The sequence below is a fragment of the Grampus griseus genome, assembly GCF_964374135.1.
Source record: "Grampus griseus genome assembly, chromosome: 1".
Classification (NCBI taxonomy): domain Eukaryota; kingdom Metazoa; phylum Chordata; class Mammalia; order Artiodactyla; family Delphinidae; genus Grampus; species Grampus griseus.
Window position 1 is genome coordinate 181,054,630 of NC_139017.1, and position 27,981 is coordinate 181,082,610.

The 27,981-nt window shown below is 56.3% G+C and overlaps 2 protein-coding genes across 4 annotated transcripts in view; both read left to right on the forward strand.

Annotated features, from left to right (window-relative positions):
* Positions 1 to 9,513, forward strand: part of CEP104 (centrosomal protein 104) — a gene marked incomplete at its 5' end in the record, with an annotated part of 54,374 nt that extends 44,861 nt beyond the window's left edge. For all 3 annotated transcript variants that reach the window (XM_082681052.1, XM_082681050.1, XM_082681049.1), the window contains 7 exons: positions 108 to 144; positions 356 to 422; positions 1,232 to 1,340; positions 2,932 to 3,070; positions 3,240 to 3,307; positions 6,172 to 6,262; positions 7,134 to 9,513. In XM_082681052.1, coding sequence (XP_082537178.1) covers positions 108 to 144; positions 356 to 422; positions 1,232 to 1,340; positions 2,932 to 3,070; positions 3,240 to 3,307; positions 6,172 to 6,262; positions 7,134 to 7,249 — 627 coding nt within the window. In that variant the 3' untranslated portion in view covers positions 7,250 to 9,513. The remainder of the gene's footprint in view (positions 1 to 107; positions 145 to 355; positions 423 to 1,231; positions 1,341 to 2,931; positions 3,071 to 3,239; positions 3,308 to 6,171; positions 6,263 to 7,133) is intronic.
* A 4,468-nt stretch (positions 9,514 to 13,981) lies between these two features.
* On the forward strand, positions 13,982 to 27,915 carry LRRC47 (leucine rich repeat containing 47). Its single transcript, XM_082666263.1, has 7 exons — positions 13,982 to 14,611; positions 22,989 to 23,447; positions 24,078 to 24,194; positions 24,823 to 24,938; positions 25,399 to 25,501; positions 25,758 to 25,847; positions 26,001 to 27,915. Exons 1-7 carry the CDS (start codon positions 13,997 to 13,999, stop codon positions 26,247 to 26,249), a joined length of 1,749 nt encoding a protein of 582 aa, XP_082522389.1. The 5' UTR covers positions 13,982 to 13,996; the 3' UTR covers positions 26,250 to 27,915.
* The last annotated feature ends 66 nt before the right edge of the window (positions 27,916 to 27,981 follow it).

The following is a 27,981-nucleotide window of genomic DNA, read 5'->3' on the forward strand; positions in this document are numbered from 1 at the left end:
CTGCCACACAGCCTAAGGTCATGCCTCCAGGATCACAGTAGACCCTGGGTAGACTCTCACTCGCCCTGCAGCCATTCGTCCCTGATCTTTCTGTTCTTCTGTTTCAGGAAAAAGAGAGTGAAGCTGCGAAGGCCGAGAATCAGGGTACGTAGAACGCACATCGTGAAAGCTCTGCGTAGTCACGCCGCGAATGTCTGCATCTCCGACACTTCAGGGCTGAATGCAAAATACTACCTTTACTAACTGGTAGCTTTTAAACTGTATTTCCCATCCAACTGGTTAACTGGTTACTAAAACTTTGAAAATAGTTTTCTACCAAAGGTTATTTAAATAGCTTTCTTTTTAATTTCTTTAGACACTCAAGGAAGGAAAGCGGCCCCACCTAATGCTCCAGAAATTCCAGATAATCACTATTTAGATAAGTGAGTAAAGTTGTCTCTAACCCACTGTAGAATAAGTAGAGGGACTAACCCATAAAAATGCCGTCAGATAAATATATTCCCCCTGGTTCATGAGGCTCACGTGACCTAGTTGGCTCTTTTCAGTGATTCTGAAAGCTAGGAAATTGCCCTCCAAACCAGGAGCACCAGCTGTGAGTCAAGGTAACCTTTCCTCTCTTCCCCGACAGAAACGAGCAGGCTGTTTGTCAGAAGTCCTGTTACAGGCCAGAAATTCTTTTAGTGTTTGATGAAAGTATAGTTGATTTACGGTGTGTTGGTCTCTGCTGTACAGCAGAGTGACTCAGTTATACGTATATATGTTCTTTCTCATCTTCTTCTCCACTATGGCTTATCACAGGACATTGAATATGGGCAGGCTCAAACTTCACAGCAGCAAAATGCTTTCTCCTGTGCTGTGGCTGAGACAGATCTACAAGGAATTTAAGGGAGATGTCTTGGTCTAATCTTTTCTTGTGATTTAAAATATCCTTTCTGCTTGGTGACGCTGACAGAGTTAGAATTCTAAGGGATCTAAAGCTACTTTTCCTCAAACCCCTACGTGGTAAAGACTCTTGTTTGCGCCCTTTGATAGAGGAGCTACCCAGCCCCTCCTGAGGCCCCTCTGTGAGGGGCAGCCATGCCTCCAGGTCAAGCTGAAGCCCACTCAGTGGGTCCGGGATGGTGGCCGCAGGCTGGGCATGGGGGCGTCACAGAGCTCCCCGGGAGCCGGCAGGATGGGGATGGCTAAACTGGGCCTGTGCTTCATTTCTAACCTTTCTGTGTTGTTTCAGTTTATGCATCTTTTGTGGGGAGAGGAGCGACTCCTTCACAGAAGAAGGCCTGGATCTCCATTACTGGAAGCACTGTCTTATGCTGACGAGATGTGACTACTGCAAACAGGTCAGGTGCTGGGCACGGGCGGGCCAGACCCAGGCAGGCAAGCTGGGCACGCAGTTCCCGAAGGCCGAGTCACAAAAATGTCCCAAATCTTGGCATTTTCAGAGGAAAAGTTATGGGGAAAGTTTTGTTGGGGTTGATTTTTCTTACTTTATTATTAGAGTATAACATATATATAAATGTATACAAGTCATGGGTGTTACAGCTCCTGAATTATCGCAAGATAAAGAAATCCACGTAACCGCCAGCAGGCCAGGTACCGCAAGGTACCCCACCCTCCTCCCCAGGGCCATCACTGTCCTCATGTCTGTTTCTTGCTTTGTGAGTTTTACTGAAGTGGAATCATACGCTACGTCTGGGGTTTGCTGTACAGTATTCCATTGTCTGAATGTACCACAATTTATCAGTCCTTTCTACTGCGTCTGGGTTTGGGGTGAGACTGTTAGGAATAGCGTTGCTACAGACACCCTTGTGTAATCTTCCACGCGTGCGGACGCACGTTTTTGGGCGTACACCTCGCTGTAGGACGGCTGGGTGGGCTCGCGTCCAGCTGCAGAAGGCCAGTGTGAGCCGCGCGCCTAGTGTCCGGGCGGGAGCTGCCCCCCGTCCTCGCCAGCCTCGCAGTCGCCACCTGCCACGCGCATGTCACGCTCTCCTGACGATGCTGGGCTGGAGCCCTGTCCCCCTGCTGGCCTCTCGCTGACCTCTTTTGCGAAGCACTTCTAGTTTCTCACCCATATTTTGAATTGGGTGCCAGTCCCACTATTGCTGACGTGTAGTCATTCTTGACACACCCGGATGTGCGTCCTTCGCCACTTGAATGTGTGGAGTCCACTCTGTGTCTGGCCTCTTCACCAACGAGCAGGAGCTTTTCATTTTAATGTTGTCCACCCTACTGACCCGTTCTAGGGTTAATGCTTGGGCACCCTGTTGAAGGGGTCCTCGCGCACCCCAGTTGTTCATCTTTCCTCTATGCAGCCAGCCAGCCCTTCTTTAGACAGAGGAGGGGAACCAGAAGGGGAGTGACCTTCTCTCCTGTCCTGGGTGCTCTCAGGCCTGCAGGGGCGGGGTGGGCAGGCCCCACCCTCTGAGCAGCTCCTCCCCACCCTGGCTGGCGGTGCAGACTCCTCCCCCCGGCGTGGCCTGGCTCCTCTGGCAGCAGGCGAGAGTCTGCGGCGTGAAGCTCTAGTGTGTGTACAAGCCCCTCCTGGCAAAGAGGTCACAGTGGTGAAAGGGTCTCTTCTTGTGACCCGTTTCCGGGCACGTTCTTAGAAATGGCCGGGAGCCGGGATTGAACCCAAGGCCATGTAGACGCCTGAGCTCTTCAGAGTACAGGGCAGGGTTAGTGTTGTGGGTGAACCGTTGCTTCCCCTCCCCGCTTAGCCGTGGCCTCTGGATGCTCCTGAGGTAGCATGGCAAGCAGGATGTGAGGTCTCCAGCCACGTGTACGTGACTGCACAGGTAACAGGTGTGCGCCTCCCTTCCCGAGTGGTGCTGGCGGGACAGGAAGCGCGCGCTCGTGCAGGGGCCGGGGCCGGGGCCGCACGCGCCTCAGGGCGCTCAGCCATGTGACGTGTCCCGTCGTGGCTTCCAGGTGGTGGAGATTTCCAGCCTGACGGAGCATCTGCTGACAGAGTGTGACAAAAAGGACAGCTTTGGGGAGTGTTACCGCTGCAGCGAGGCCATTTTAAAGGAAGAGCTGCCCAGACACATAAAAACGAGAGACTGCAACCGTGAGTGCCCCCGCAGCCCCCCGAGACCCTCGCGCCATCCCCGGAGGCCCGGCTGGGGGGTCGGGGGGCAGATCCCGCGTCCGCCGGTGCCCCTGCCCACCCGTTCCTCTGCGCCGCCATTCACGCCCCACAGGAGTAACTAGATCTTGTCTCATTGAAACCGTTTCAGCTGCCAAAGCGGAGAAGCTGGCGAACCGGTGTCCTCTGTGCCACGAGAATTTCACCCCCGGAGAAGAGGTGAGGGGCTGACGGGGCGACCTGGCTGCGTGGAGGGACGGCAGGCGTCGGGCGGAGGCTGGCCCCCGGGGTGGGGTGAGGCTCTGTCTCAGGATTCCTGTGCTCCCTGCGCAGCACGCCTGTGGCATCTCCCAGGAAGGGGGAGCGAGCGTCTCAGCTCTTTGGGATGGAAGCATGAAGTGGTTTCACTTTTTCCAGGCTTGGCTTTCATCTCCACGTTGGGGCCTAGACTGGCCTCCTGGCCAGATTCTGTAACGCTCTGGTCCCTTGTAATGCATAAAGCTGAGCCCCGTCCCGGTTGGAAATCCTACCTCGTGTCCGGTGCCCAGCACTCCGCCCGCTCCCAGCGTGAGCCACGTGGGTGACACAGCAGCCTAGTTGGGGGGCGCCAGGGTCTCCCACCCTCTCCTCCACGCGCCCCGTCCTCTGGTGTCAGCCCAATCACTCTGGCTCACACGACGCCAGCGCTGCCCTGCGTGCTGAGCTCCCGCGGGGCCCAGCAGGCCCAGGCTCTCCTGCCCTGAGCCCCTCAGCCGCGGCCACCTGCGGTCCACCCACTGCGTCCACTGCGGGGTCCCTTGTCCCAGCCCTGGGGCTGTGGTGCCAATAGGATGGCTCAGACCCAGCGACGCCCCACCGTGCCGGATGGTGGGCCCGGCCGCCCGCTGCTCCCTCAGCGCCCCGGCCATCCGGCCGTCCAGGGCTCATCCTCTCTCCCTCTCAGAAAACGTCACACACGTAACAGAGACAAGCATGGGAACCACGTGCCTCCTCACGGGCCGTGTGTGGGGAAGGCACGGTGAAGGCTTAGGTCTCTGCCATCGTTGACTGGTTTTCAGAACGACAGGTTGGGTCCCCAGCACCTTCCAGTGGTGGCTTATTTGCTTGTTGGATCTTAGCACCATCAGGAACTCACGGCTTAAAACTGTCTGCCGTGTTCAGCTGTTGGCATCGCTGTGCTTAGTGGTGCGTGAACGAGCCGATCTCTGGCCATCAGAGCCTCTGCAGACAGGCTCCTGGCGCTGCCGGTGGCCCAGGGGACTCAGAGCCTCCTGGCCGTCACAACAAGGTGCCCCACCGAGCCTTCCGTTCCTGGTTCCCTGCAGTGGAAATGACGTTCCAGGACCCCCTCGGGTGCCTCGGGTGCTCCTTGCTCCTGGTTCGGTACCATTCTGGACCTCTTTGCGGACAGAGCCGGGGAAAACGTTGAGATAAATCCATCAAAAGTTCATGGTGGGGGCTTCCCTGGTGGCGCAGTGGTTGAGAGTCCACCTGCTGATGCAGGGGACATGGGTTCGTGCCCCGGTCCGGGAGGATCCCACATGCCGCGGAGCGGCTGGGCCCGTGAGCCATGGCCGCTGAGCCTGCACGTCCAGAGCCTGTGCTCCGCAGCGGGAGAGGCCACAACAGTGAGAAGCCCACGTACCGCAAAAAAAAAAAAAAGTTCATGGTGACGTTCCTGATTCGGAGTCTGAGCTGTAAGGGTCTCTTGAACCTCTGGCGTCGCACGTCTGTGTGTCCTTCCTTCCCTCCCAAGAATCAGTGCCCACAGCCCCCAGAGATGCCCGTTGGACCGTCACAGAGTGTGCATTGCTCGGACCCACGTTCCCCTTGGTGGGGGCTCAGAGCAGCGGTGCGGGTGCTGCAGGCAGGGAGATGCTGCTGGACGCCACGCTGTCCCAGCTCTTTGTGTCCCTCCCGTGCCTCCTTCTGGAGACGTGGGGCAAAAGCATCTCTGCTTCACGGTCACGGGAGTTGCTCCACGTGCTTGTGTCGCCAGTTGTTAACAACTCAGCCTCATTGTTTCAGTCTGTGTTCAAGTCCCAGGGGTTTTCAAACACAAGCTCTACAATTACATGAGATACTTAGACGGTTCCAAAGTCTGTCAAATGAGACTTAGGGAAGACCCGACAGAAGCTGCTGCCCTGCCCACCATCCCTCCTCTTACAGAGCGAGGGGCTTTTTATGGTTTATCCATTTTAGTCCTAAATGTGAACTGCTCTCACATGCCCACACTTTTTCTCTCTCCCTGTGTATTTTTAGAATTTAGGAGCCTTTGAGCTTTTGTTGTCGTTGTCACCTTTACACTATTACTGTCGTACGTGACCAGCCCCTCCTTCTGGAGACCAGTCGGCTCCCTGCTCTGAGCAGCGCAGACATTGGCAGTGGCCTCCTTCCCTTCCTGCCCTCCCCCCAAGCCCCCCGCGTCTGCCTTGAGGGGATGGCATCTGACTCACAGTCAACTGCAGAGACGCATTGGCAGGCTTGTGCTGCTTCTCCTCTGCTTTCTCCGTGTTTTCTTAACGTGGCACCACCCGCCGAGCAGCTTAAACACCCATTGTTCTATCACAGTTTCTGTGGGTCAGAAGTCCAGGCACGACCTGGCTGGGTCCTCTGCTTGCGGTCTCCCAGGGCTGCACTCGAGGTGTCATCCAGGCTGCGCTCTCATCTGTGGCTCGGCAGGGAAAGGAGCCACTTCCTGGCCCATCGCAGGTGCTGGCAGAATTCTTTTCTTCGTCATTGTAGGACCGAGAGCCCTTCTTCCTTGCTGGCTGTCCAGCAGGGCCACCCTCAGCCCCTGCACCCTGTGCCCCTGGACCGTCGCACATTGCGCACCCCGCATGACAGCGGTCTTGGCATGTTTGCTCAGCGGTGATGAGAGCTGGGAGAGGTGTGAAGTGCAGGCAGCATCTCAAGATACATGGGTGCTCCGGCCGTGCACTCAGCACAGGGGGCTCCAAGGCAGGACACGCACAGAGCTCAGGACCCACGCCCGCAGCCGCAGCGCATCGCCACCCCTGGCTTGGTCGTCTCAGTGGCCCCTCTGGTGGCCTGGTTCCCACTCCACCTACCTCTCGTTTCAGGCGTGGAAGGCCCACCTCATGGGCCCCACGGGCTGCACAGTGAACCTGCGCCGGACGCACGTGCTACGCAAGGCGCCCACGCTGCCGCCAGGTAAGCATCCACCCCGGCCTCGGCCCTGTCCCTGGGTCCCGAACAAGTAGGGTGATCATGTCGTCAGCACCAGCTCTGGCCGAAGCCCCTCCACGTGGTCCTGCTTCCCCACTCACAGAGCTGAGAAACCAAACCGCGGGTGTTCGCAGGCGCACCCCGGGTCTCGTGTCCCTCCGCGCCGTGGGTACCAGTGTCCGGAAACTGGGGGTTCAGTAGGAGACCCGTAGGCGGCGCCACGACCTGACTTCTGAATCCCAGTTCTGGCTGCTTTCTGTAGGGTTTAGAATGCCTTACAGAAGAGTGCTGTTTTTCATTAGAAAATTATTCTTGACCTTGGATACATGACTTTATTTTGGGGCCCTGTGATCAACGAGAACATGAGGAAATGTGTCTCGTGCTCATTCAGCGCCAGGCACCTGCAGGAGCTGCGCCCCTCACACGCACACACACGCACGCGCGCACGCACACATGCACACGTGTGAGGACCAGGGGTGCTGGGGGAGCCACCCCGGCCTCCTAGCCGGGTAACCGGCCCTGGTCACATGGCTGCTGGTCTTTCATTTCGGGAGCTGTTTGAAACTAAAAATTAGGTAAGCGGCTCAGTTCTTTCCTCTGACCGTGCGTCAGGCTCCTCCTCTGGCTCTTTCTTCCTCTCCTGCCGTCGCATGTGCATCCTCGAGGGTGGCCCGCCCAGCCCCCTCTCACATCTGCCGGCCCAGCCCAGCCACCTGTGGGCTGGGTGACCGGGAGCGTCCCAGCCCCTCGTGCTCAGATCCTCCCTGTGTCTGGCGACCCCGGGCCACTCGCACTGTCACCGCGGCTTTGCGCCCTGGCTCACGCTTGTCCCCCGTGCTCTGTGTGTCCACTGCAGGTAGAGGCCCAGCCGCAGCCAAGTCGGGGACCTCGGGATCCAAGGTCGGAAGCAAGATCCCCACCCCCAAGGGGGGCCTGAGTAGAAGCTCCGGCAGGACGTACACAAAGCGGTGACAGCACCGCATCTGCTCCCTCGTCTCCAAAGGGAGCGAGCAGCTTCCCCAGCCGTGGACGTGTCACCTCAAAGCATCTCTAGACGTGGCAACCCCCGCTCCGCCCCTGCTGCCCCCAGGCTCCTGGCTACGCCCGTCCCGACCGTGGCCCCTGCCTCCGGAGTGAGGCCCTGATCTCCCCTGGCTCCGGCTCGCAGGTCTCCAGCCCCCAGGGCCCGGGGTCCACAGGAGACGGTCCTGCTGGAGGAGCAGTGCCGAGCGGCCCATGCGGAGGGACAGGCCCAGCGCAGCACCTCTGCGCAGCTGCTTGGAGCAATTTCCATAAAGCCCTCACTCTAAACCTCTTGCATGTGGGTCTCTGTCAGCCGTGGTGGAAGGTCTGCAGGGCTCGCCAGGCCGGGGGATGGGATGGGATGGGATGGGGGGGCCAGTCCCCCTGTGCCCCTCCTCCCCAGGGTAGGGGGGCTGTCGGCCTGCAAAGCCCGCATGTCCACGGCAGCAAGAAGTAAGGTCGAGGTCAAGAAGGTAAGGTCGAGGTCAAGAAATTAAGGTCCCGGCCCAGCCCCCTCGGCTCTCGCCTGCCAGACGCTCGGAGCGCAGCCCACCTGACCCCCACATCGGCGCCCACACCAGGCGGAGTGGAGGTTAATGCTGGCGGCTCCACGTCAGGCCCTTCCTCGGGGGGCTTCAAGTTCTTTACACGCATGAAGCCCTAGAAAAATAGGAGATGACGTTCCCCGATGATCCTGCGCTCACCTGAGCAGGTGTGTCCATCGAAATAGCCCTTTCCTAACCCCTGGGGCAGGCAGAGCGACTCCCACTCTGCGTAATTCAGAGGAGCCTCCGAGCCTCTGCTCAGCCCGTCATCCTGTCCCGCTCGGATCCGCGTGGGAATTGCAACTGTATGTTCACTTTTCTCAAACACTTTGTATGATACTTTCAACACCAAAAACCACTTAAAATGATGAAACCAAACCTCAGAATCCAGCCTCCTGACCAGCCGCCAACCAACCTTCCCGGCCCATGGCAGTGGCTCACCTGGCTTCAGAGCCAGGTAGCTGTGGGGGAGCCAGTGTCTGTCCAGAACGTGCTTGGAAAGGCTGCCTTCTCGTCCACGCCTGTGCTCCCCAGGTGCCCAGCCCACTAGAGACCGAAAGAAGATGGCCCTCCCTGCCCCACCCGGCCGCGTGCCCAGGGTGTGCTTTCCTCCTGAGCATGATCCAGGCAGGCTTCCAGGATGACGAAACTTGTACTACACCGTTAGTGTAAGAATATTTTTAATTCCCAACCATGTAAAATAACAAAATATATATTTAAAAACTAATAGTTATTTGAGCGATGTGCTCCCTGGGTATGTTAGTGACCGTGAATTTGTACTAGTCGATCAATTTCCATTTTTGGTAGGCTAATGCTTTCTCATACGGTTGACTCAAAATACTGAGCCGGAATAAGAGTGACCAAGAGAATTACCTTCAAAAATATACTCTATAAAAAAACGTAAAAATATGGGGGGAGAAATAACATAAAACTTTACTAGAGAGAGCAGAGTACAGATGCCAAGATAATTATAAAATGAGCCTTCCTGGTTTCAAAAAGATGTTGCCATGGTCTCTCACCCATGAGAGTGAAGTACAGGTAGAACACTGCTTTAAACAGAACAATGAGAAAAGTTAACCAAGAAATGATTCTTTTCTCTCCAATCAAAACTTTTAAGAACTATACAGTTAATGTTTTCTATGTATTGTAACATAAAGAAGATTTTTGTAAAATTACTTAATTTTTAGTGATTGACAAAATTGAGTGCATTTAAAACAGATCAGTCTTGCTGGTTACAGAAGAATCATGTGTTTCTATTCCGATGATTCCTGGCAGTGATCAGTGGCTATTAAAATCTTTACAGAGTTATATATGTACTACTAAGGGCCCAAGAATAAAGGATAGAAAACTAAAAAGGAACTATAAGCTCCCTTGGCCGTTCATAAACATCTAAACTCGGAACAGTACTTAATTGAAATCTCACTCATGAATATGTTGTGGATACTTAACAATATTTATTTCTATTATTTTCATATTTCAAAATATTCTAATTTAAAAGAATTGTATCTATAAATCTGGCATTAGAGTACAAGCGTAAACACTTTTAATGAAAATTTGCAACTTTTTAATGTTTTGACATAGTTTTCTATTTGTCTTTATTTCACGTACCAAACTTGTAAAATATCTAAGTAATATATTTTTGTTGTTGTTTGAGGGCTTAGGCGTTAATTCACCGAGTATATGAATATAATAAAAAGATTACTAAATGTCTTGTCACTTTCGTTTTAAAATTATAATTAAAAAGCAATCGGTAAGTTACATTTCCTTTAATAAACATGCAGGTGTAGCTCAGCCCTGAAATGCCAGGGAGTTGCTGAGATTTGCTTAGAGAGGGGCAGTGGGTATTAGGTTGCCAGGAGAGAGTGTAGTTCCTAAAATAAGTTATTTGTGGGTTTACTCCTGAAGAAGCTAAACGATTTTAAGCTACATATAAATTAGAGAAAGTTCTTTACCAATTTTATCCCATGGAATAAAATGAGAATATTTTATAAATGCTCCAATTGTGCCCATCAGAGGTTTATACTTTATAGTCTCTTCCTGTGTTTTTTATCCCTTTTGAAAGAGGGCATTTTTACCAGCCAACAAAGCTATTTTGCTTTTCAAATAAGTAAAAATACAGTATTTTCTCTGTTGATTTGTAGAGTGGTTTTAAGTTTTTATTACCTTTGATGGTTTTATAAGTTTCCATTTTGAAGTTATAGTTTTTTCCTTTATATATACACACACACACATATAAACTTAAAACTTAGCATTACAGTTTAAACAGCAAAATTGCTTATCTTACTCTGGTAGGCGGGGTGTGTGCGTGAGTGTGTGCTCTGGGGAACGTGGGAGGAAAGAGCTCGCTGTCCACAGGGAAGAGAGCGATCCCACCTGCTCGTGTCAGACCCCGAGAGAGTGCAGTGCGCTACTTTCACCTAGGTGTCCGTCAGTGCCATTGCTTATTTGCTCTCAAAAACTAGCCCAGTGCTAAAAAAGCAAGAGCCTGCTGGAGCAGCGTGTGCCCCGAATCCTCTCCTCGGAGCGCTGGGGTCTCCGCCCAGCCTGCTGCCACCGGGGGCAGGAAAGACCTGGGCAGGAGCTGAGCCTCCCGGATCTGGGGTCGGGCTTTGGGGCGGTGACCCCCGGAGCCGCTGCCGCAGGGCGGACGGGAGCAATTCAGTGGAGCGCCCCACGCCCCCACATGCGTGTTCTGGAAGGGTCAGAGGACCTGCAGGGCAGCTGGTCCCACCCTCCACTGCGGGCAGGGAAACTGGGTCAGAGCCCAAGCCCTCACCACCGGAAGGCAGCGTGCCCAGATGTGAACCCTGTGCTCTGCGCCTCTGTCCACCCTGCGGTGAGGGTTGCCGGGAGCAGGTTCGGGGTACTGGAGGCAAGATCCGCTTGTCTCTGCCTCGGTTTCCCCACACACCCCGGAATGGAGCTGAGGGGGAGGTGCTGAGCCTGGTTCCCAGCACACGCCCTCTGCGAGCCTGCGCCCAAGCACAGAGCAGTTCCCCGCAGGCAGCCTCCACCCCTTCATCTCAGGCGGGGAAGGTGATGAGCCTGCAGGGGTGGGAGGAGACGGAAGGTGTGGCGCCGCCACCTGCCCGGCTGGCCTCAAAATCTCCCCGAGCTTCCTTCTGGCCTCTGAGGTCCCCAGGGGTGCCTCCCAGTGTGTGTGGGGGGGGAGCCAGCCGCAGGAGGAAGGGCACCACCACCCCCCTCCCCACCCCCAGTCTCTGAGCTCTCAAGTGCAGGGGAGGCGTGCGGCCCCTCCCCATCAAGAGATGTCCCAGCAGGGAGAGCGGGGAAGAGAGTGAGGTCAGACTGAGCAGCAGGGTGGGTGCCCTTGTGAGCAGGTGTCCCGGGGCCTAGCTCATCCCTAAAGCCCCCTTTCATGGCCCTCGTCCTGAAGGTTGAGGACTCCCCAGGAGTGTCCTAGCGCCGCCTCCACACTGGTCACCTGGCCACCCCTTCTCGGTGCCTCCTGGTGTCCCGGGACCAGTCCTGGCAATGGACGGGAGCAGTGTCCTGCTGAAGGTGGGAGGCACTGCTGGAACCACTGCTAGGGTTCTAGATGGGGTAAGGAGACAACGCTTGGGAATGCTGTTTACCAAATTCAGGGATCCTAAGTCAAATTACCCGGGAGGCTGGGACAGTGGCAGGAGGGCAAGCCCTGCCAGGTGTCCAGGGCCTCCAGCTCCCAGCCTCAGCCCGGTGGAGACATGGTCCGGGACCAGGGCGGGGACAGCAATGGGGACTGAGACTGGGGCACGGAAGGGGATGGAGAGGGGGTCTGGATGCACCGGCTGCACCCTGCAGGCCGGCCAAGAAGAGACGGTGGTGGCCCTGGGGTCTGGCCGCACTGTCTGCAGTACCAACCTCAGCTGTCTTCACAGACACCGCACAGGCATGTATCCCTAGACAAAAGAATCTTGAGTTTGACATATCTTTAAGCTGTGCACGTGGCATCATACCGCGTGTATCCCGGTGTGAGTTGCTTTCCTCCCTCCCCATCACGACCGTCCGTCATTCATGCTGCTGCGTGCAGCTCAGACACGGTCTCCACGTGGTCATGCACGTGAAGAAACGTCTCACAACTTATTTATCCATTCTCCTGTTGACGGTCATTGGTTGTTTCCAGTGTTGGCTACTGTAAAACTATTACTACTCTCATAGCCTGTCAAGATGATGTGTGTTAGCATGAGCTGCTGGACAGCGGCCCAGAAACCTACCACGAGAAACTAAGCAAGCAACACAACACCCAGGTCCCAGGAACCGAAAGCCACTGATATCACGCATGTGTGTACAGCCTTCCAAGAAATCACTGAGGAGAACGCGCAGAGGGCAGCGGAAGCCGGCTCAGAAGGCACAGGTGGAAGAGGTCCTAGGGGCCCATTCTCACCTCTCCCGGCCTTGCCTGGGGACAGTCACTGCCTGCCCTTCACAGATGGAATTGGTCACAACAGCAACCGAGACAAAAATCTGTGTTTCCTGTGTGGGGTCATTGGCGCTGACGGGGGCAAAGCCAGGGCAGCACAAAGGCCCTGCTGGGAATAAACATGGTACAGTCACAACGCACTTACAATGCCAGACGGCGAACAACCCGCAAGTACCTCCCACACACAATGACTCCCAGAGGCGTGACATGGGGCGAGAGGCCAGGCACCGAGAGCCGGCCCTGCACCTTACACACGAAATGCAAAAACCAGCCAAACTACAACATCGGGGCACAAGGGGGGTCCGGGGCGACTGGTGACCACTGGTTTCTTGTTCTGCGTGATGGCTACACGGATGTGCTCAGTCTGGACAAAATTCACTTATGCTATGTGCACACTTTTCTGGATGTACATCACCCTTCAATACAATGTTCAGGCATTTCAAAACAAAATAAAACTAAAAGCCTGCTGGGGTGAGGAGTTACAAACAGGGGCAGAGAACAGGACAGCCGACTTCAGCACTATTCCTCCCACCCTCCTCCTCCAAACAGCCCTGATTAGTGCGTCCTAACACATGGAAACGATCTGATCCCTAGCAGTCCCTCAACCTTGCGGACCCAACAGAACACGCGGGGAGCTTGTAACACCCCCATGCCCGTGCTGCAGCCCAGCCCGTTAGGCCCGAATCTCTGGCCCAGGGACTGGGGCATCAGTCACTTGTAACTTCCTGGTGATTCCAATACACAAATTACTAACCTCTAAAAGAAAGAAAGAAAAAAAAGAAAAGTGCTCTGTATGCTTGTTAAAAACCAGCAAGGAAGACTTAATGCAAGATTGCAGCAGGGGACAGTGAACTCAACTCTGAATACAGGGCGGCTGGGGGGTTATAGCCACAGGGCAGGGAGAGGGAGCCAGCGGATGGGAAATTACGAAGAGGAGCTTGGTTAGGTTTTTGAAGGGTAGAAGACGATGCCACCCCGAAATATGACTAGGAGTTCAGATCATACCACCCCGAAATGTACCACCTCGGTATACTGATTATTCTGAGCTGTGTAAACGCGGGGAGAGGTTTGTCTGAACTCCCCTTCTGCCTAAACACATCCTCCCAAAGGAACTCAGCCGTCAGAGACCCCCTCCCGGGAGCGCACCGCCCAGGGAAGACGGGCTCAGACCCGGAGGGACTAGAAGTGATAACACACCCGTTGTCACACGGTCCTTCCGCCCGTCTGTCCTCTTAGGGACCGTTCATCTCCCCTAAGAACCACTCATCTCCTCCCCCTTCCCCTTCAGACGGCGTTTAGCCTGAATTCTAGGCCACCTGGGAGTCACCACGTTCCCGGGCGTCTCCCTCAGGTCCGTGAGGCGGACGCGTCCGCAGACTCGCTCTCCGGCCTTGTCTTAGGGGCTCGGCCGAGACCACAGAGCACGGCGTGCGGGGCCGTCCCCGCTGCTCCCCGACATCCTCGCGGGCAGGAAGACTCGGCCGGAGGCCCAGCACTCACGGCCCCACGTGGGCCTGGGCGCTCCGGGAGCCCACCCACACGCCCACGGGTGAGGACCCCAACCCCGCCGGCGACAGCCTCGAGCCACGCCCCACCGGGCTCCTCTATGGCCCTCGCTAAGGCGCTCTAGCGTCCGCGCAGCTCTCGACGACTCCTTCCGGCCCATACCGGAAGTGGCTCCGCGTGCCCCGGAAGCGCCCCGGCAGGGGCTGCGGGAGTGGCGGCGCGATGGCGGCTGCGGCGGTGTCGGAGGCCTGGCCGGAGCTGGAGCTGGCGGAGCGGGAGCGGCGGCGGGAGCTGCTGCTGACCGGGCCCGGGCTGGAGCAGCGGGTGCGCGCGGCGGGCGGGCGGCTGCCGCCGCGGCTCTTCACGCTGCCGCTGCTGCACTACCTGGAGGTGAGCGGCTGCGGCAGCCTGCGCGAGCCGGGCCCGGGCCTGGCTCAGGGCCTCCCGCAGCTGCACAGCCTCGTGCTGCGGCGCAACGCGCTGGGGCCCGGCCTGAGCCCTGAGCTCGGCCCGCTGCCCGCGCTGCGCGTGCTCGACCTGTCAGGCAACGCGCTGGAGGCGCTGCCTCCGGGCCAGGGCCTCGGCCCCGCCGAGCCGCCGGGCTTCCCGCAGCTGCAGAGCCTCAACCTCAGTGGCAACCGGCTGCGCGAGCTGCCCGCCGACCTGGCGCGCTGCGCGCCGCGCCTGCAGACCCTCAACCTCACCGGCAACCGCCTGGACGCCTTCCCCGCCGCGCTCTTCCGCCCCGGCGCGCTGCCGCTGCTCAGCGAACTGGCGGCCGCCGACAACTGCCTCCGGGAGCTCAGCCCCGAAATCGCCCACCTGGCCTCGCTCAAGGTCAGCGGTCAGCGGGGCGGGCGGGGCGGGCCCTGTGGTAGCCACGGACGGGGGTCTCCTCCCGGTGCCGAGCCGTCCCAACTCGGCCGGGAAGGGCCACCGCAGCGTCGGTATCTCTGAGAAGCCGGCCCACCCCCGGGTCCCCTCGCAGTAGCCTGGCCTCCGTCCTCGGGTGGTCCTCTCGGCTCGCCCCGCACACTCTGCTCACAACTGGGCTTTAACATGCAACACACTGTTTCGTGATCGTGGACTAACTGGGCTTCCCGCTCAGGTCGGAAGCAGGTCAACAGCAGGGACGGGTGTCTAAATTTTTGCATCTCCAAATGTTTGTGAAAAGACTGGGTGAGCCCGGTACGTGAGGCCACCCAGGCAGGACGTGGAGATGTGAAATGACTGGAATTTGCGTAAGGCCGCGCGTATGATTTCACATGTGATAGTTCACTTGACCCCAACAACGGCTTGCCAAGGCAGGGGTGGTTATTCCTGTCTTACAGAAGGCCGGAAGGGGTTGCCAAAAGTACATAGCAAATAGGTTGGGGTTTTGTCTAGGCTTTCTTGTCCAGGGACTGCTTGTTTATTTTATTCATCCGGGGACCCCAGGTCCCAACAGAATGCTCGACTCGGAACAAGGGCCCAGTAAGTCTGTTGAGGAAGAGACTAGAGGACAGGAGTTGCTGTGACCATGGCCTAAATCCAGTCTAGAGGCTCCTGTCCTTAAAGAGGCAGGCCTCTGTTTCTTCCTCCTCATTGCCATCCTTTTATACAGACTTTTTTTTACATATACAGCAGGTTCTTATTATCTATTTTATAGATATTAGTGTATATATGTCAATCCCCAGTATCCCAATTCATCCCACCCACCCACCCACCCCCGCTTTCCCCCCTTGGTGTCCATATGTTTGTTCTCTACATCTGTGTCTATTTCTGCCTTGCACATCGGTTCATCTGTACCATTTTTCTAGTTTCCACATACATGCATTAACATACGATATTAGTTTTTCTCTTTCTGACATTTACGTCACTCTGTATGATAGTCTCTAGATCCATCCACGTCTCTACAAATGACCCAATTTCGTTCCTTTTTATGGCTGAGTAATATTCCCTTGTATATATGTACCACATCTTCTTTATCCATTCCTCTGTTGATGGGCATTTGGGTTGCTTCCATGACCTGGCTATTGTAAACAGTGCTGCAGTGAACATTGGGGTATGTGTGTCTTTTTGAATTATGGTTTTCTCAGGGTATATGCCCAGTAGTGGGATTGCTGGGTCGTATGGTAGTTCTGTTTTTAGTTTTTTAAGGAACCTGCATACTGTTTTCCATAGTGGCTGTACCAATTCACATTCCCATCAACAGTGCAAGAGGGTTCCCTTTTCTCCACACCCTCTCCAGCATTTGTTGTTTGTAGATTTTCTGATGATGCCCATTCTAACTGGTGTGAGGTGATACCTCATTGTAGTTTTGATTTGCATTTCTCTAATAATTAGTGATGTTGAGCAGCTTTTCATGTGCTTCTTGGCCATCTGTATGTCTTCTTTGGAGAAATGTCTATTTAGGTCTTCTGCCCATTTTTTTTTTATTGGGTTGTTTGTTTTTTTAATATTGAGCTGCATGAGCTGTTTATGTATTTTGGAGATTAATCCTTTGTCCGTTGATTCGTTTGCAAATATTTTTTCCCATTCTGAGAGTTGCCTTTTCGTCTTGTTTGTAGTATCCTTTGCTTTGCAAAAGATTTTAAGTTTCATTAGGTCCCATTTGTTTATTTTTGTTTTTATTTCCATTACTCTAGGAGGTGGATCAAAAAAGATCTTGCTGTGATTTATGTCAAAGAGTGTTCTTTCTATGTTTTCCTCTGAGAGTTTTATAGTGTCTGGTCTTAAATTTAGGTCTCTAATCCATTTTGAGTTTATTTTTGTGTATGGTGTTAGGGAGTGTTCTAATTTAATTCTTTTACATGTAGCTGTCCAATTTTCCCAGCACCACTTACTGAAGAGACTGTCTTTTCCCCATTGTATATCCTTGCCTCCTTTGTCATAGCTTAGTTGACTGTAGGTGTGTGGATTTATCTCTGGGCTTTCTGTCCTGTTCCATTGATCTGTATTTCTGTTTTTGTGCCAGTACCATACTGTCTTGATTACTGTAGCTTTGTAGTATAGTCTGAAGTCAGGGAGCCTGATCCCTCCAGCTCCGTTTTTTCCCCTCAAGATTCCTTTGGCTATTCTGGGTCTTTTATGTCTCCATACAAATTTTAAGATTTTTTGTTCTAGTTCTGTAAAAAAAAAAAAATGCCATTGGTGGTTTGATAGGGATTGCATTGAATCTGTAGGTTGCTTTGGGTAGTATAGTCATTTTCACAATATTGATTCTTCTAATCCAAGAACATGGTATATCTCTCCATCTGTTTGTGTCTTCTTTGATTTCTTTCATCAGTGTCTTATAGTTTTCTGAGTACAGGTCTTTTATTTCCTTAGGTAGGTTTATTCCTGGGTGTTTTATTCTTTTTGTTGGAATGGTGAATGGGATTGTTTCCTTAATTTCTCTTTCTGGTCTTTCACTGTTAGTGTATAGGAGTGCAAGAGATTTCTGTGCGTTAATTTTGTATCCTGCAGCTTTACCAAATTCATTGATGAGCTCTAGTAGTTTTCTGGTGGCATCTTTAGGATTCTCTATGTATAGTATCATGTCATCTGCAACAGTGACAGTTTTACTTCTTCTTTTCCAGTTTGTATTCCTTTTATTTCTTTTTCTTCTTGATTGCCGTGGCTAGGACTTCCAAAACTATGTTGAGTAATAGCGGCGAGAGTGGACATCCTTGTCTTGTTCCTGATCTTAGAGGAAATACTTTCAGTTTTTCACCATTGAAAATGATGTTTGCTGTGGGTCTGTTGTATATGGCCTTTATGATGTTGAGGTAGGTTCCCAATGCAGACTTTTTTAAAACAATAAAACGTGTGTGCAGTTTAGCAACTGACCTCTTTGCAGCGGGAATTACTCTTAAGATGTTGCTAACTCATTTTACAGATGTCTTTACGTCAGGGTGTATCTGTGTGCGTGGGTACGTGTGTGTGTGTTTATAGTTAAGAGAAACAGGAGGCCACCCTGCAGAGTGACACGCGCTAGCTGGCATTTCCAGGAAGAAGCTGTGGGCGCCGACTCCTGGGATGCTGGTCCCAGGGCTGTAGCTTCCCTTCAGGGCTGTGGTGTGACACATGATATTCGCCCTTTCTACTCCATCACCCATCTCATCCGTCTCTTGGTTTCCCAGAAGGTAGAGGTACCAAATGTGTAGCGTGACGTCGCGTCGTGTGCGTCGTGTGCGTGTGACGTCGCGTCGTGTGCGTCGTGTGCGTGTGACGTCGCGTCGTGTGCGTCGTGTGCGCGTGACGTCGCGTCGTGTGCGTCGTGTGCGCGTGACGTCGCGTCGTGTGCGCGTGACGTCGCGTCGTGTGCGCGTGACGTCGCGTCGTGTGCGTGTGACGTCGCGTCGTGTGTGTCGTGTGCATGTGACGTCGCGTCGTGTGAGCGTAACGTCACGTCGTGTGCGTGTGACGTCGCGTCGTGTGCGTGTGACGTCGCGTCGTGTGCGTCGTGTGCGTGTGACGTCGCGTCGTGTGCGTCGTGTGCGCGTGACGTCGCGTCGTGTGCGTCGTGTGCGCGTGACGTCGCGTCGTGTGCGTCGTGTGCGCGTGACGTCGCGTCGTGTGCGTCGTGTGCGTGTGACGTCGCGTCGTGTGCGTCGTGTGAGTGTGACGTCGCGTCGTGTGCGTCGTGTGCGTGTGACGTCGCGTCGTGTGCGTGTGACGTCGCGTCGTGTGCGTGTGACGTTGCGTCGTGTGCGTCGTGTGCGTGTGACGTCGCGTCGTGTGCGTGTGACGTCGCGTCGTGTGCGTCATGTGCGTGTGACGTCGCGTCGTGTGAGTGTGACGTCGCGTCGTGTGTGTCGTGTGAGTGTGACGTCGCGTCGTGTGAGTGTACAGTTTTTATCTTTCTCTTCACATCTGTAACGCCTTAGCAGTGTTCAAGTTCGGGTTTTGTTTTGTTTTGTTAACGTTCTTAGTACCTCTGGGTGCCCGCCCAGTGAAGTAGCCTTTATTGTGTCCGGAACACCCTCATTCAGGTGAAGAGAACGTCTTGCTTGCTCAATCCCCCCTCGCCCGGTCCATCACGTTCCCCATTTTTAGACTTCCATCGATCTCTTTCACATGAAGAGACCTGTTTCTTGGAGAGTGTCATGTCAGAGCTACTTGGAACCCCTTTTGGACTCAGATGTCCTTTGGGGGCCTTTCCTAAAATGATGCCTTCACAAGGAACGGCTGCTGGAACTGGGTGAAGCAGCATCGCTCCACACCCTGGCGCTCCGAGGACAGAGGTGTTCTCTGTCCTTCCTGTGAGGTGGGGGCACAGCGGGAGTCGGACAGCTGCGCTGGGAACCAGAAAGTGTGGGTTCAGCTCAGTGTCTTGTAGCGGCGCCCTGGGCTCCTGCCCATCTCCTCCCCTCTGAGGATGACCACGGTGCCATGAAGAAAGCGCGGTGATGGCACTGGTGCAGGTCCTCTGCAGCCGCATCACCGCGCCAAGGCTGTGGCTTAACACAGCGGTCGTTTTGTTTGCTCACGGTTCTTCACTGTGGGCCAGCCCAGCTGGACTGTTGCTGCCTTGCCGTTGATCACTCGTGTGGCTGTGGTCAGCTGCCGTGGGTTCAGGGCCAGGCTCAGCTGGCGTGGCTGGCGTGGCTGACTCCTCTCTCCACGTCATCTTGGGACGTCTCCCGTCCCCGCCGGGTAGTCTGACCTCTCACATGGCGGCTCAGGGCTCCTTGGAGCACAAGGGCAGGAGCTGCCAGGCCTTCCTGAGGCACAGACCTGGACCTAGCAGCCCGCCACATCCACTGCAACCTGCTGATTCAGTAAGTGGAGCTCAGTGCGGAGTTGTGGGAGATGCCACACAAGGAGGCGAATACCTGGAGGCGTGGTTCTGTAGGGGCCCCCAAGGTGACAGCACACAGGCCCCTGCTTGTCCCACTCATCTCCCAGTCGGGAGACAGCACGAGAGCTCCTTGGTGCCCACTCCCCTGGGAGCCGTGAAGGGCGGACCCTCTGCCCCACTGCAGCTGCCGGGGACACGGAAGCTGAAGGGAGAGCTGTCCTTTCCGTCCCCAGTTACCTCTGCCTGGAGCGCCAGCTTCACCACTGTCCTGACCTCAGACCCACTCAGCTGGGCTTCTCCCCACTGGGCTTCTGTTACCCATGGGGTTCAGCCACAGGATGCCCCCATTGTAAGTGACCATTACCCAGGCCCACGGCACTGCCACCGGGGACTGCTGGAGGGACGGGCAGGCCAGATGTGCCCCCAGATTTATGAACTGTTCCGGGACAGCACGTTCATCAGCTGAAGGGCCACGGCACCCAGGGTTTCTCCCAGCCCTGCCAGGAGTTGTGCCCTCTCATGTCGTCTGGCGTCGCTCATTTATGGGACTCCTCCCGTAATCACGTTTCACAGAGAAGTGGAACTTTGTCCAGTGACGAAAAACTGATTAAAAAAAATCCTTCCTCTTATTTTCTCAGTTGCTGTTGGAGATGGTGGGTTCAGGTCCCCGCGGCCTGGTCACCATCAGCTGGAGCAGAGGGGCCCTTCCACACCCCCAGGGGTAGAGTGTGTGTCTGTAGGGTCTCACAACCAGGGAGTTAGGGTCCCTTCCCCGCAGCTCGGCCCAGCAGTCGAGTCACAGTCTAGGGTCAGAGGCTGGCCCTGCCTGGCCGGTGTCACTATTGTGTTACCTACAGGGAGGGAGTGCCTGGGTGTCTTCTGGGCAGGTGCCTGGAGGCCCCTCCACGTGCACTCAATTCACTTCATTCTCCTTTCGGCGATTGTGGGTTTCCCGCCCCCGCCCCCTGCCCTGCGCAGTTTTACGCCATCCAGACATCACTTCAGCCGCAGGCTCTCCCTCCGGCACTCACGCTCCGGCCATGAAACCTGTGGACTCCACTCCCCATTGGACCTGCGGCTCTGCGTGCCTGGCGGCGGGTGGCGTGTCCTGCTGTGAGGTCCGCTTTGAACTCGTCGGTGATCTCCCTGTCTCTGCTGGACATGGCACCCCCAGAGCCCTGTTGGCTGCCTGCCCTTGCTCCCCGTTTGTCTCCCGCAGGGTCCCGGGGCAGGTCCTGGGCTGCTGTCTGTGGCACTGGCTGCTGCCACTGCCCTCTGCTCCGAAATGCCCAGTGTTTGGCGATCGTTGCCCCTGACAGACCCCCGCCCCAGTACCCCCGCACCTGTCTTCCGAGGAGACCACCTCAGCAGGCTGCTGGCCTGACACTGCTCTGGTCGGGGCTGGGGGCCCCCCTCCCCCACTCTTGCCGGCGCTTCCTCTGCTGCTCTTTGTGGGTCTCTTCCTCGTGGAGGCACAGACCTTCCACCGCGGCGGCTGTGTTTTCACGCTGCAGTGAGAGTTGCCAGTGGAGTTCACGCTCTTGAGACTCCAAGCTGGGTGTGCAGGTCCAAACCCGACCTTGAAATGCCAGCCCTGGTCTGCTGTTCACAGCCTGCCAGTGGGCGGGGGCCTGGTTCTTCTGGCCCAGGCCAGGCTGAGTGTGCACACAGGGTTACCTGGTCTAGGCGGCCCCTGCCCGTCCTCCCGTCCAGGTGCGTTCTGACACCTGGGCGTGTCCTGGGGGAGCAGCTCCGCAGCCCTGGGCTCAGCACTGCTGATGTTGCCAGTCAGCAGTGAGTGAGGAGGCCAGCAGACCCCAGGCTGGGGTGCAGGGGGCACCGCCAAGTCCTGTGCACGGGTGGGTGTGTGTGTGCGTGAGCATGGGGGGGGCAGGACACAGAGAAGCCTGGAAGGGCCACGTTTCAGCCCATCTACCCGCCTGTCCAGTCTCGCCTGAGAGCAGGGAGAGGCCTGGAGAGGCACCAAACGGTGACAGGTGTGTGACGTCCGGTTAACCCACAGCCCGCATGACCACTGAGTGCTTGGTCCCCAGTGGTGACTGGAGACCGTGTCAGGCTCACTTTCTCTTTCTCCATTTCTGGGTCGACTGCAGGATCAAAGTCTGCTCTGCAGTTGCTCCCTCCCTCCTGAGCCTCCGGTCCTGCCGCGTGGAGGTTCCTCTGTCACCCTCTGTCGGGCACCCACCTGCCACACCCCTCCTCCACCCTGGTTCTTCCGGCCTCGCAGCAGCCTGACTGCTGAGCCAGAGTTTCCTTCATAACCGGGGTTTGTGAAGCTCCCTTAAAACCACCCTCTGTGCCAGCCACAGCAGACAGCATCTCGTGGATAGTCAGGGCCCCTGCCCCCCTCCCAGCTGATGACAGATCTGCCACCCGCTGCGGCCCAGCTGTGGTCATTCGGGGCCGAGGTGTCCCCATCAGGACCAGGACTCCTCGCTGGCCACGCTGCTGTGGGTGCTGCTCCCTGAGTGTGAGGAGGGGCCTGCCCGAGCGCTCCCAGGTCTGCAGCCCCTGGGGAGGCCCCTGCCGCCCGTCACTGCCTCGCTGTCCAAATGCCAGTCCCCTGTGCTTACTCCCACCAAGCCAGATTATAGGGTTTCTCCCCAGGCTCCATGTCAGGTCCAAGCGAAGCCGAGCGGGGCCCATCCAGAGCTTGCCACGGGCCCTGGAGGAGAACGAGGAAGAAGCCGTTTACTTGCAGGGCTGCGTGCCGCCTGGGCCTCCTGGGAGGGGCCCTGTCCTCCTTACCACCAGCCGAGTCCCTCCCACGGCACAGGACCCTACCTTCTGCCCACCACGTGAGGTGGCCACTTGGCCCGTTTCCACCGCGTCAGCGACACTGATGGCAGCCTCAGTAGTAGTCACAGAAGGTTCCTTTTCACGGGCCACAGGGTTTCACCAACCTCCTTACGGCGCAGGAGCAGTAGCCCCCGCTCCCTCCTCCCGCGTCACCGCCAAGGGCCCAGGACTGTCCCAGCATTGACGCTGATTCGCTGTCTGTCACGCACGCAGGATACGAGAGTGCGAGAGCATCGTGCTGGTTACTCTTGCTCTGTTCTTGCTTTTTTGCTCATTTAATTAAAGACGTCTCAGCGCTACTTTGTGGGGAACCTGTTTCTCATGTAAAGTCCTTATTTGTTTATAACCAGACATTCCCCGCGTTCCTTGTTGTCTTTTTTCCCTCTAACCTAACCATCGATGGGAAATTCTGCCGTGGTTGTTACTACAGGGACACGGTGGTCAAGCAGCACAAGCAAGACCAGCACTTCATAGAGGTGACTGGCAGTCCACTCGCGCCTCTCCTCCGAGGAGCCCGGGTCACTGCATCCGTGCTGGGCGCTGGGCTGGGGGAGAGGCGTGGGGCTGAGGCGGGGCAGGCGGCAGGAGGGCGGGTCCCGGGGGTCTGATGCGTCCCGGTCTCCCTCGCAGACGCTGGACCTGTCCAACAACCAGCTGAGTGAGATCCCAGCAGAGCTGGCCGACTGCCCCAGGCTCAAGGACATCAACTTCCGGGGGAACAGGTTGCGGGACAAGCGCCTGGAGAAGATGGTCAGCGGCTGCCAGACCAGGTCCATCTTGGAGTACCTGCGCGCCGGGGGCCGCGGGGGCTGCCGGAGCCGGGGCAAGGCCGAGGGCCCCGACAGGGAGGAGGCGCGGAGGAAGCGGCGGGAGCGGAGGAAGAGGGAGTGCGGCGAGGGCGAGGAGGCGTGGGTGGACGAGGCCAGCCGGCTGCTGCTGCGGGTCCTGCACGTGGCCGAGAACCCGGCCCCACTGACGGTCAGGGTGAGCCCCGGGGTCGGAGACGTGCGGCCTTTCATCGTGGGCGCCGTGGTGCGGGGCATGGACCTGCAGCCCGGGAACGCGCTCAAGCGCTTCCTCTCTTCCCAGGTGGGTGCCCGCGGCCGCGATGGGGGCGGGGAGGACGGGCCGTGGGCGGGGCGACCACCGCTCCTGCCGAGCTCCTCGGCCGGCCCGGGTGGGGTGGGGCGGGGAGGGGACCCGGCGCAGTTAAAATCGTCAGCTCTTGCCAACGTGTTCTTGGGTGACTTGTTTAGTTTTTGTGAAGTTTCAGCTAGACAAACTTAGAGTTTGTTCTTCTGTGAAGTCTGCCCAGCTTTTAAAGCAAAAAGCACATCCTTGCACGTGGGCAGCCCCGAGCGTGGCCTGCGGGGCTGAGGCTGTACGCGCCTACGGGGAGGAAGCCAAGCCAGGAGCTCGGAACTGGAAGATCGGTGCTTTGGAGGAAACGCTTGCTGGGGTTGTGTTTCTTTTGAAGTCACACTTCTGTTTATTCAGTCATCAATTTTAGCTCGAGATGGGTTCTTTGAAGTCTCAAGCATTGCACAGTGGAGTTAGGGCGAGAAGAAATTCTGCTGATAAGCAGATACCAGCTTTCCAGCGGAGGTTCCACGAAATAAATACTTGGCTGGGGAGGCTGCTCCGGGGGACTGGGGTGGCGGGGCTTGCCCTCCGGCCTTGGCATACTGAGCTCTGCCTGCCCTTGAACTTGTATTGCAGACAAAGCTGCACGAGGACCTTTGTGAGAAGAGGACGGTGGCCACCATCGCAACCCACGACCTCAGCGCCATCCGGGGGCCCCTGCTGTATGCCGCCCGCCCCCCAGAAGACCTCAGGGTGAGGCCACGCATCCCGGTGTTTGCAGTTTGAGTGTTCCTTGTGTGTTTTTCAAAAAATACACGTGCAGGTGGTTGAGTCAGAGCATTTTGGATAGAATCTGACCCTTTTCTGCTCCCAGCAGGAACATAAAATAAAACAGGTTGTGCTGACAGTTACTTTCAAAAGTAAACTCATCAAAGGAGGTGGTGATTTGAAAGTGGTTTCCTTCACCTGCTCGCTAACTTTTAACCAGAAATTGTGGTTTACATCCCAGTTGCAAACCCCCTGATCTGGGGTTGACCACAGTGTAAGTTCTGCCAAGGCCCCGCTCCTGGTCTCTCGGGTTCCACATGAGGCACCTCGGGCTCCCGGCGGAGGAGTGTTCCCAGGGGGCTGGCTCCGGCTGCTGGCCCCATCTCTTCCCTCAGCCTCCTCAGAGCCACAGGCGTGGAGCCCCGGCTGTGCATTAGGCGGGTTTCAGATTCAGCCCCCAGGGTGACCTCTGAAGGCACAGTATATCTGCACGTGACATGGGGACAGCCTCTATCCTCAGCCCGCTGGACGTCCGCCTGGAGGACTGTCAGCTCTCAGAAGCCTCCCGCTGGGACCCCCAGCGACGGGCCAACGTGCGGTATCCACCCCGTAGATCGTCCCCTTGGGGCGCCGGGAAGTCAAGGCCAAGGACCTGGTGCGGCAGCTGCAGCTGGAGGCGGAGGAGCACAGGAAGCAGAAGAAGAGGCAGAACGTGTCGGGCCTGCACAGGTGGGGCCCCTTTCATCAGCCTGTGCCGTTGCGGGCGCTCCCGCAGCTGCCCAAACTCAGGCGACCTCCCCAGCGTTCGTTCACTCTCCTCTCGGGTTCTTGGCGGTGGGGGGGGGGGGCGGGGAAGGATCCATCGTAGCCCCATGTCGCGTGGCTTCAGAGAAGCAGGTGCCAGGAGTGCAGGCCTTGTGTTGTCTCAGAGGGGGGCCCTCGGCATGCCCACCAGGTGCGCAGGGAGAGCGCGCCACGGATGAGGGGCAGCCAGGCCTGCTGCGCTTGATCCAGGTCAGGCTCGGCTGGCTCGGGCGCCGAGGAGGCCCTGCGAACATCTCCTCTGAATTTGCTTGTGTCACGTGCCCTTGACCTGACACCTACTGTGTCCAGAGAACTGCGATTCGTCCACTCGCCTTTAGGTGTGTTTCCACAGCTGTGCCTGTTATCGGTATTTCTTCTCACCCAGGTACCTTCACCTGCTGGATGGGAAGGAGCATTACCCGTGCCTCGTGGATGCAAACGGCGACGTGATTTCTTTCCCGCCCATAACAAACAGCGAGAAGACAAAGGTGGGCGGTGCCAGCATCTGGCACCTTTGAGACCGCATCACGTGTCGCGTTCACGCGTGTGGCGGTGTGTGCTCGCTGCTGCCCATGACTCGCCACGTGTGCCGCACCCCGGTGTCTGTCTCCCCTCAGGCGGGCGACAGTCTAGATTTGTGTGACACCGTCTTACAGGGTTTTCTGCAGATTAGACCTTGCAGTTGCTGGGGTCTGCTTGTGATAACTTGATTCTTTCCTGAAATCTTTCTAATTTCTGTTGAAGATTAAGAAAACCACTTGTGACCTGTTTCTGGAAGTGACGAGCGCCGCCAGCCTGCAGATTTGCAAGGACATCATGGACGCCCTCATCCTGGTGAGCGTCCGGCCCCGCCCATCCTGCCCACCGAGGCTCTGGCCCCGCGGGACAGACGGCGTGTCCGCTGCCCTTTGCCATCTGGGTGACGGCAGCCTGTCTTCCCTGGGTTGCCTCTAATCTCTCGGTTGAAAAGATATTTTTCATTTGCAGAAAATGGCAGAAATCAACAAGTACACTTTGGAAAACAAAGACGAAGGTTCCCTCTCCGACCACGAAGCCGATGCCATTCCTGGACAAGTCCCGGGCCCCAGGGCGACTCCCGGTGCTGAGCAGGCTGGGAGCGCCCCGCTGGTGGTGGAGCAGGTCCGGGTGGTGGATGAGGAGGGCCACCTGAAGGTGGTGTATCCGTCCAAGACGGACCTGGACCTCGCCGCCGCCCACGTGACTGTGCTCCGCTGATGGCCGGGCCACTGCCTCAGGCTCCCAGGGAGGCACTGTCAGCTGCACTGGCTCTGCAGGGCTTTCGTGTGGTGATATTAAATTATTCCTTCACCTCGGTAGTTTTTAAGATATATGCATTCTCTGTTCAGTTTTCCAGTCGATTCTGTCGTAGGGGGTGCCACGTTGACATGCGCTGAAGTCATTTCACCTTTACAGCACCGAATTGACTCTGCCAGTGCTTTTAATGAAATCACTTGAATATTGGAACTAACTGCTCAAAGGGTTCTGAAATCATGTAGCCACACAGCAAATCACTGTATTCACAGGGGGAAAGGACACTATAATTGGTGTGAATATTTAGTTCTAAGTTGAGAAGCTGAACAACATGCATTTTGCTGAGCTGCACAGTTATTTTTCTACAATACAATATCTTTTAAAGTCCTACGGTTCCAGCAGTGCAGCTTAGAAATGTGGGATGTCATGGTTTCCAGTTATTGTAAACCGTAATCTTTTTATAAAAACATTTTTTAACGTGACCTTAGAATTGGCAAAATCATTTTTCTTACTGCTGCTGTAGGATGCTTTGGGGGTGGGAGGCAGGGCATCCGGGAGCGACGGCCCAACCCGCCTGCTGCACTGGCCGGACTTGGGGAGGGCGGGGGCGTCAGTCGACTGTAAACCAGCACCAGGGCCGTGAGGTGTCACACCTGCGTCTGGAGGTCAGTGTGCAGGTTTCCCACTGCAAAACAGGCTTCCATGCTCAGACAGGGCGGTCAGCCGTCGTCAGCTTGCTCCAGGACGGGGGTGGCGGTGACTGGAGGAGGCATGGGGAGTTTGATGCCAGGAATCATGGAGCATGTGCCGGACAAGGGGGTCTCAGCATCTGGCATTCTAGGTATTTCCAGCTCTGAGTCGGCAGTTCACTGACCTCACTGCTCCAGGAGCAGCCGGCACAGGAAAAACTGACCCGCCACCTTTTTCTTGTTGAGTGAACGCGTGTTCCATGGTCTTTGACCTGAAAAGGACAGTTTATGTGTTTTGTCAAAATGACAGGCGGCTGGCAGGCATATGCGAGAGCCCCCCCCGGACCCAGGCGCGTAGCGGTCAGAGCCAGACCCGCGTGAGGCCCACACCCCACACGCCGGGCCTGCTGTACAACCACGTGGGTTCCCCAGGGCCCGGCCAGCCCTCCTCAAAGGACATGGCGGGGCTGCCTTGACCCCTGACCCAGCTCTCTGGTCACTGCCAGGACTGCCCTTCGTCGGCCCTGGGGCAGCCGTGCTTAACTGGGCTGAAGTGGACACCGGGTGACGGTGTTCCCCAAACCTACCTGACATCTGTGCGCATCGGCGGCTCAGGGCTGTCACTTCACGACCCTCGGGCCATCAAGGCCGCAGATGCTGCGGCTGACGTGGGCGTGGGCGTCACGGCGAAGCCCTGCTGGGAGCTCCGGGTTGGGGCCGCAGCTGAGCTGCCCTCTTGGCACCAGGCTGTGGCTTCGGCGGCCGCGTGGCACCACGTCTGGGGCGCCTTGATGTTGGGGAGCAGCCGGCCCTGCTGCTCTTCTCTGGTGCAGTTTGATTCCGTGTGAGGTTTGGAAACGTATTCAACTTACAGCAGAAAACCGCTCTGACGTTTCTTTTTCTTTGTCGGCCGACCCTCTAATAAAAACATTTAGAAGGAACATCGCGGCTCCTTCCCCGTGAGTCCTTCCTGGGGTTTCTGGAGGTGCGTGTTGGAAGTGTCTGTG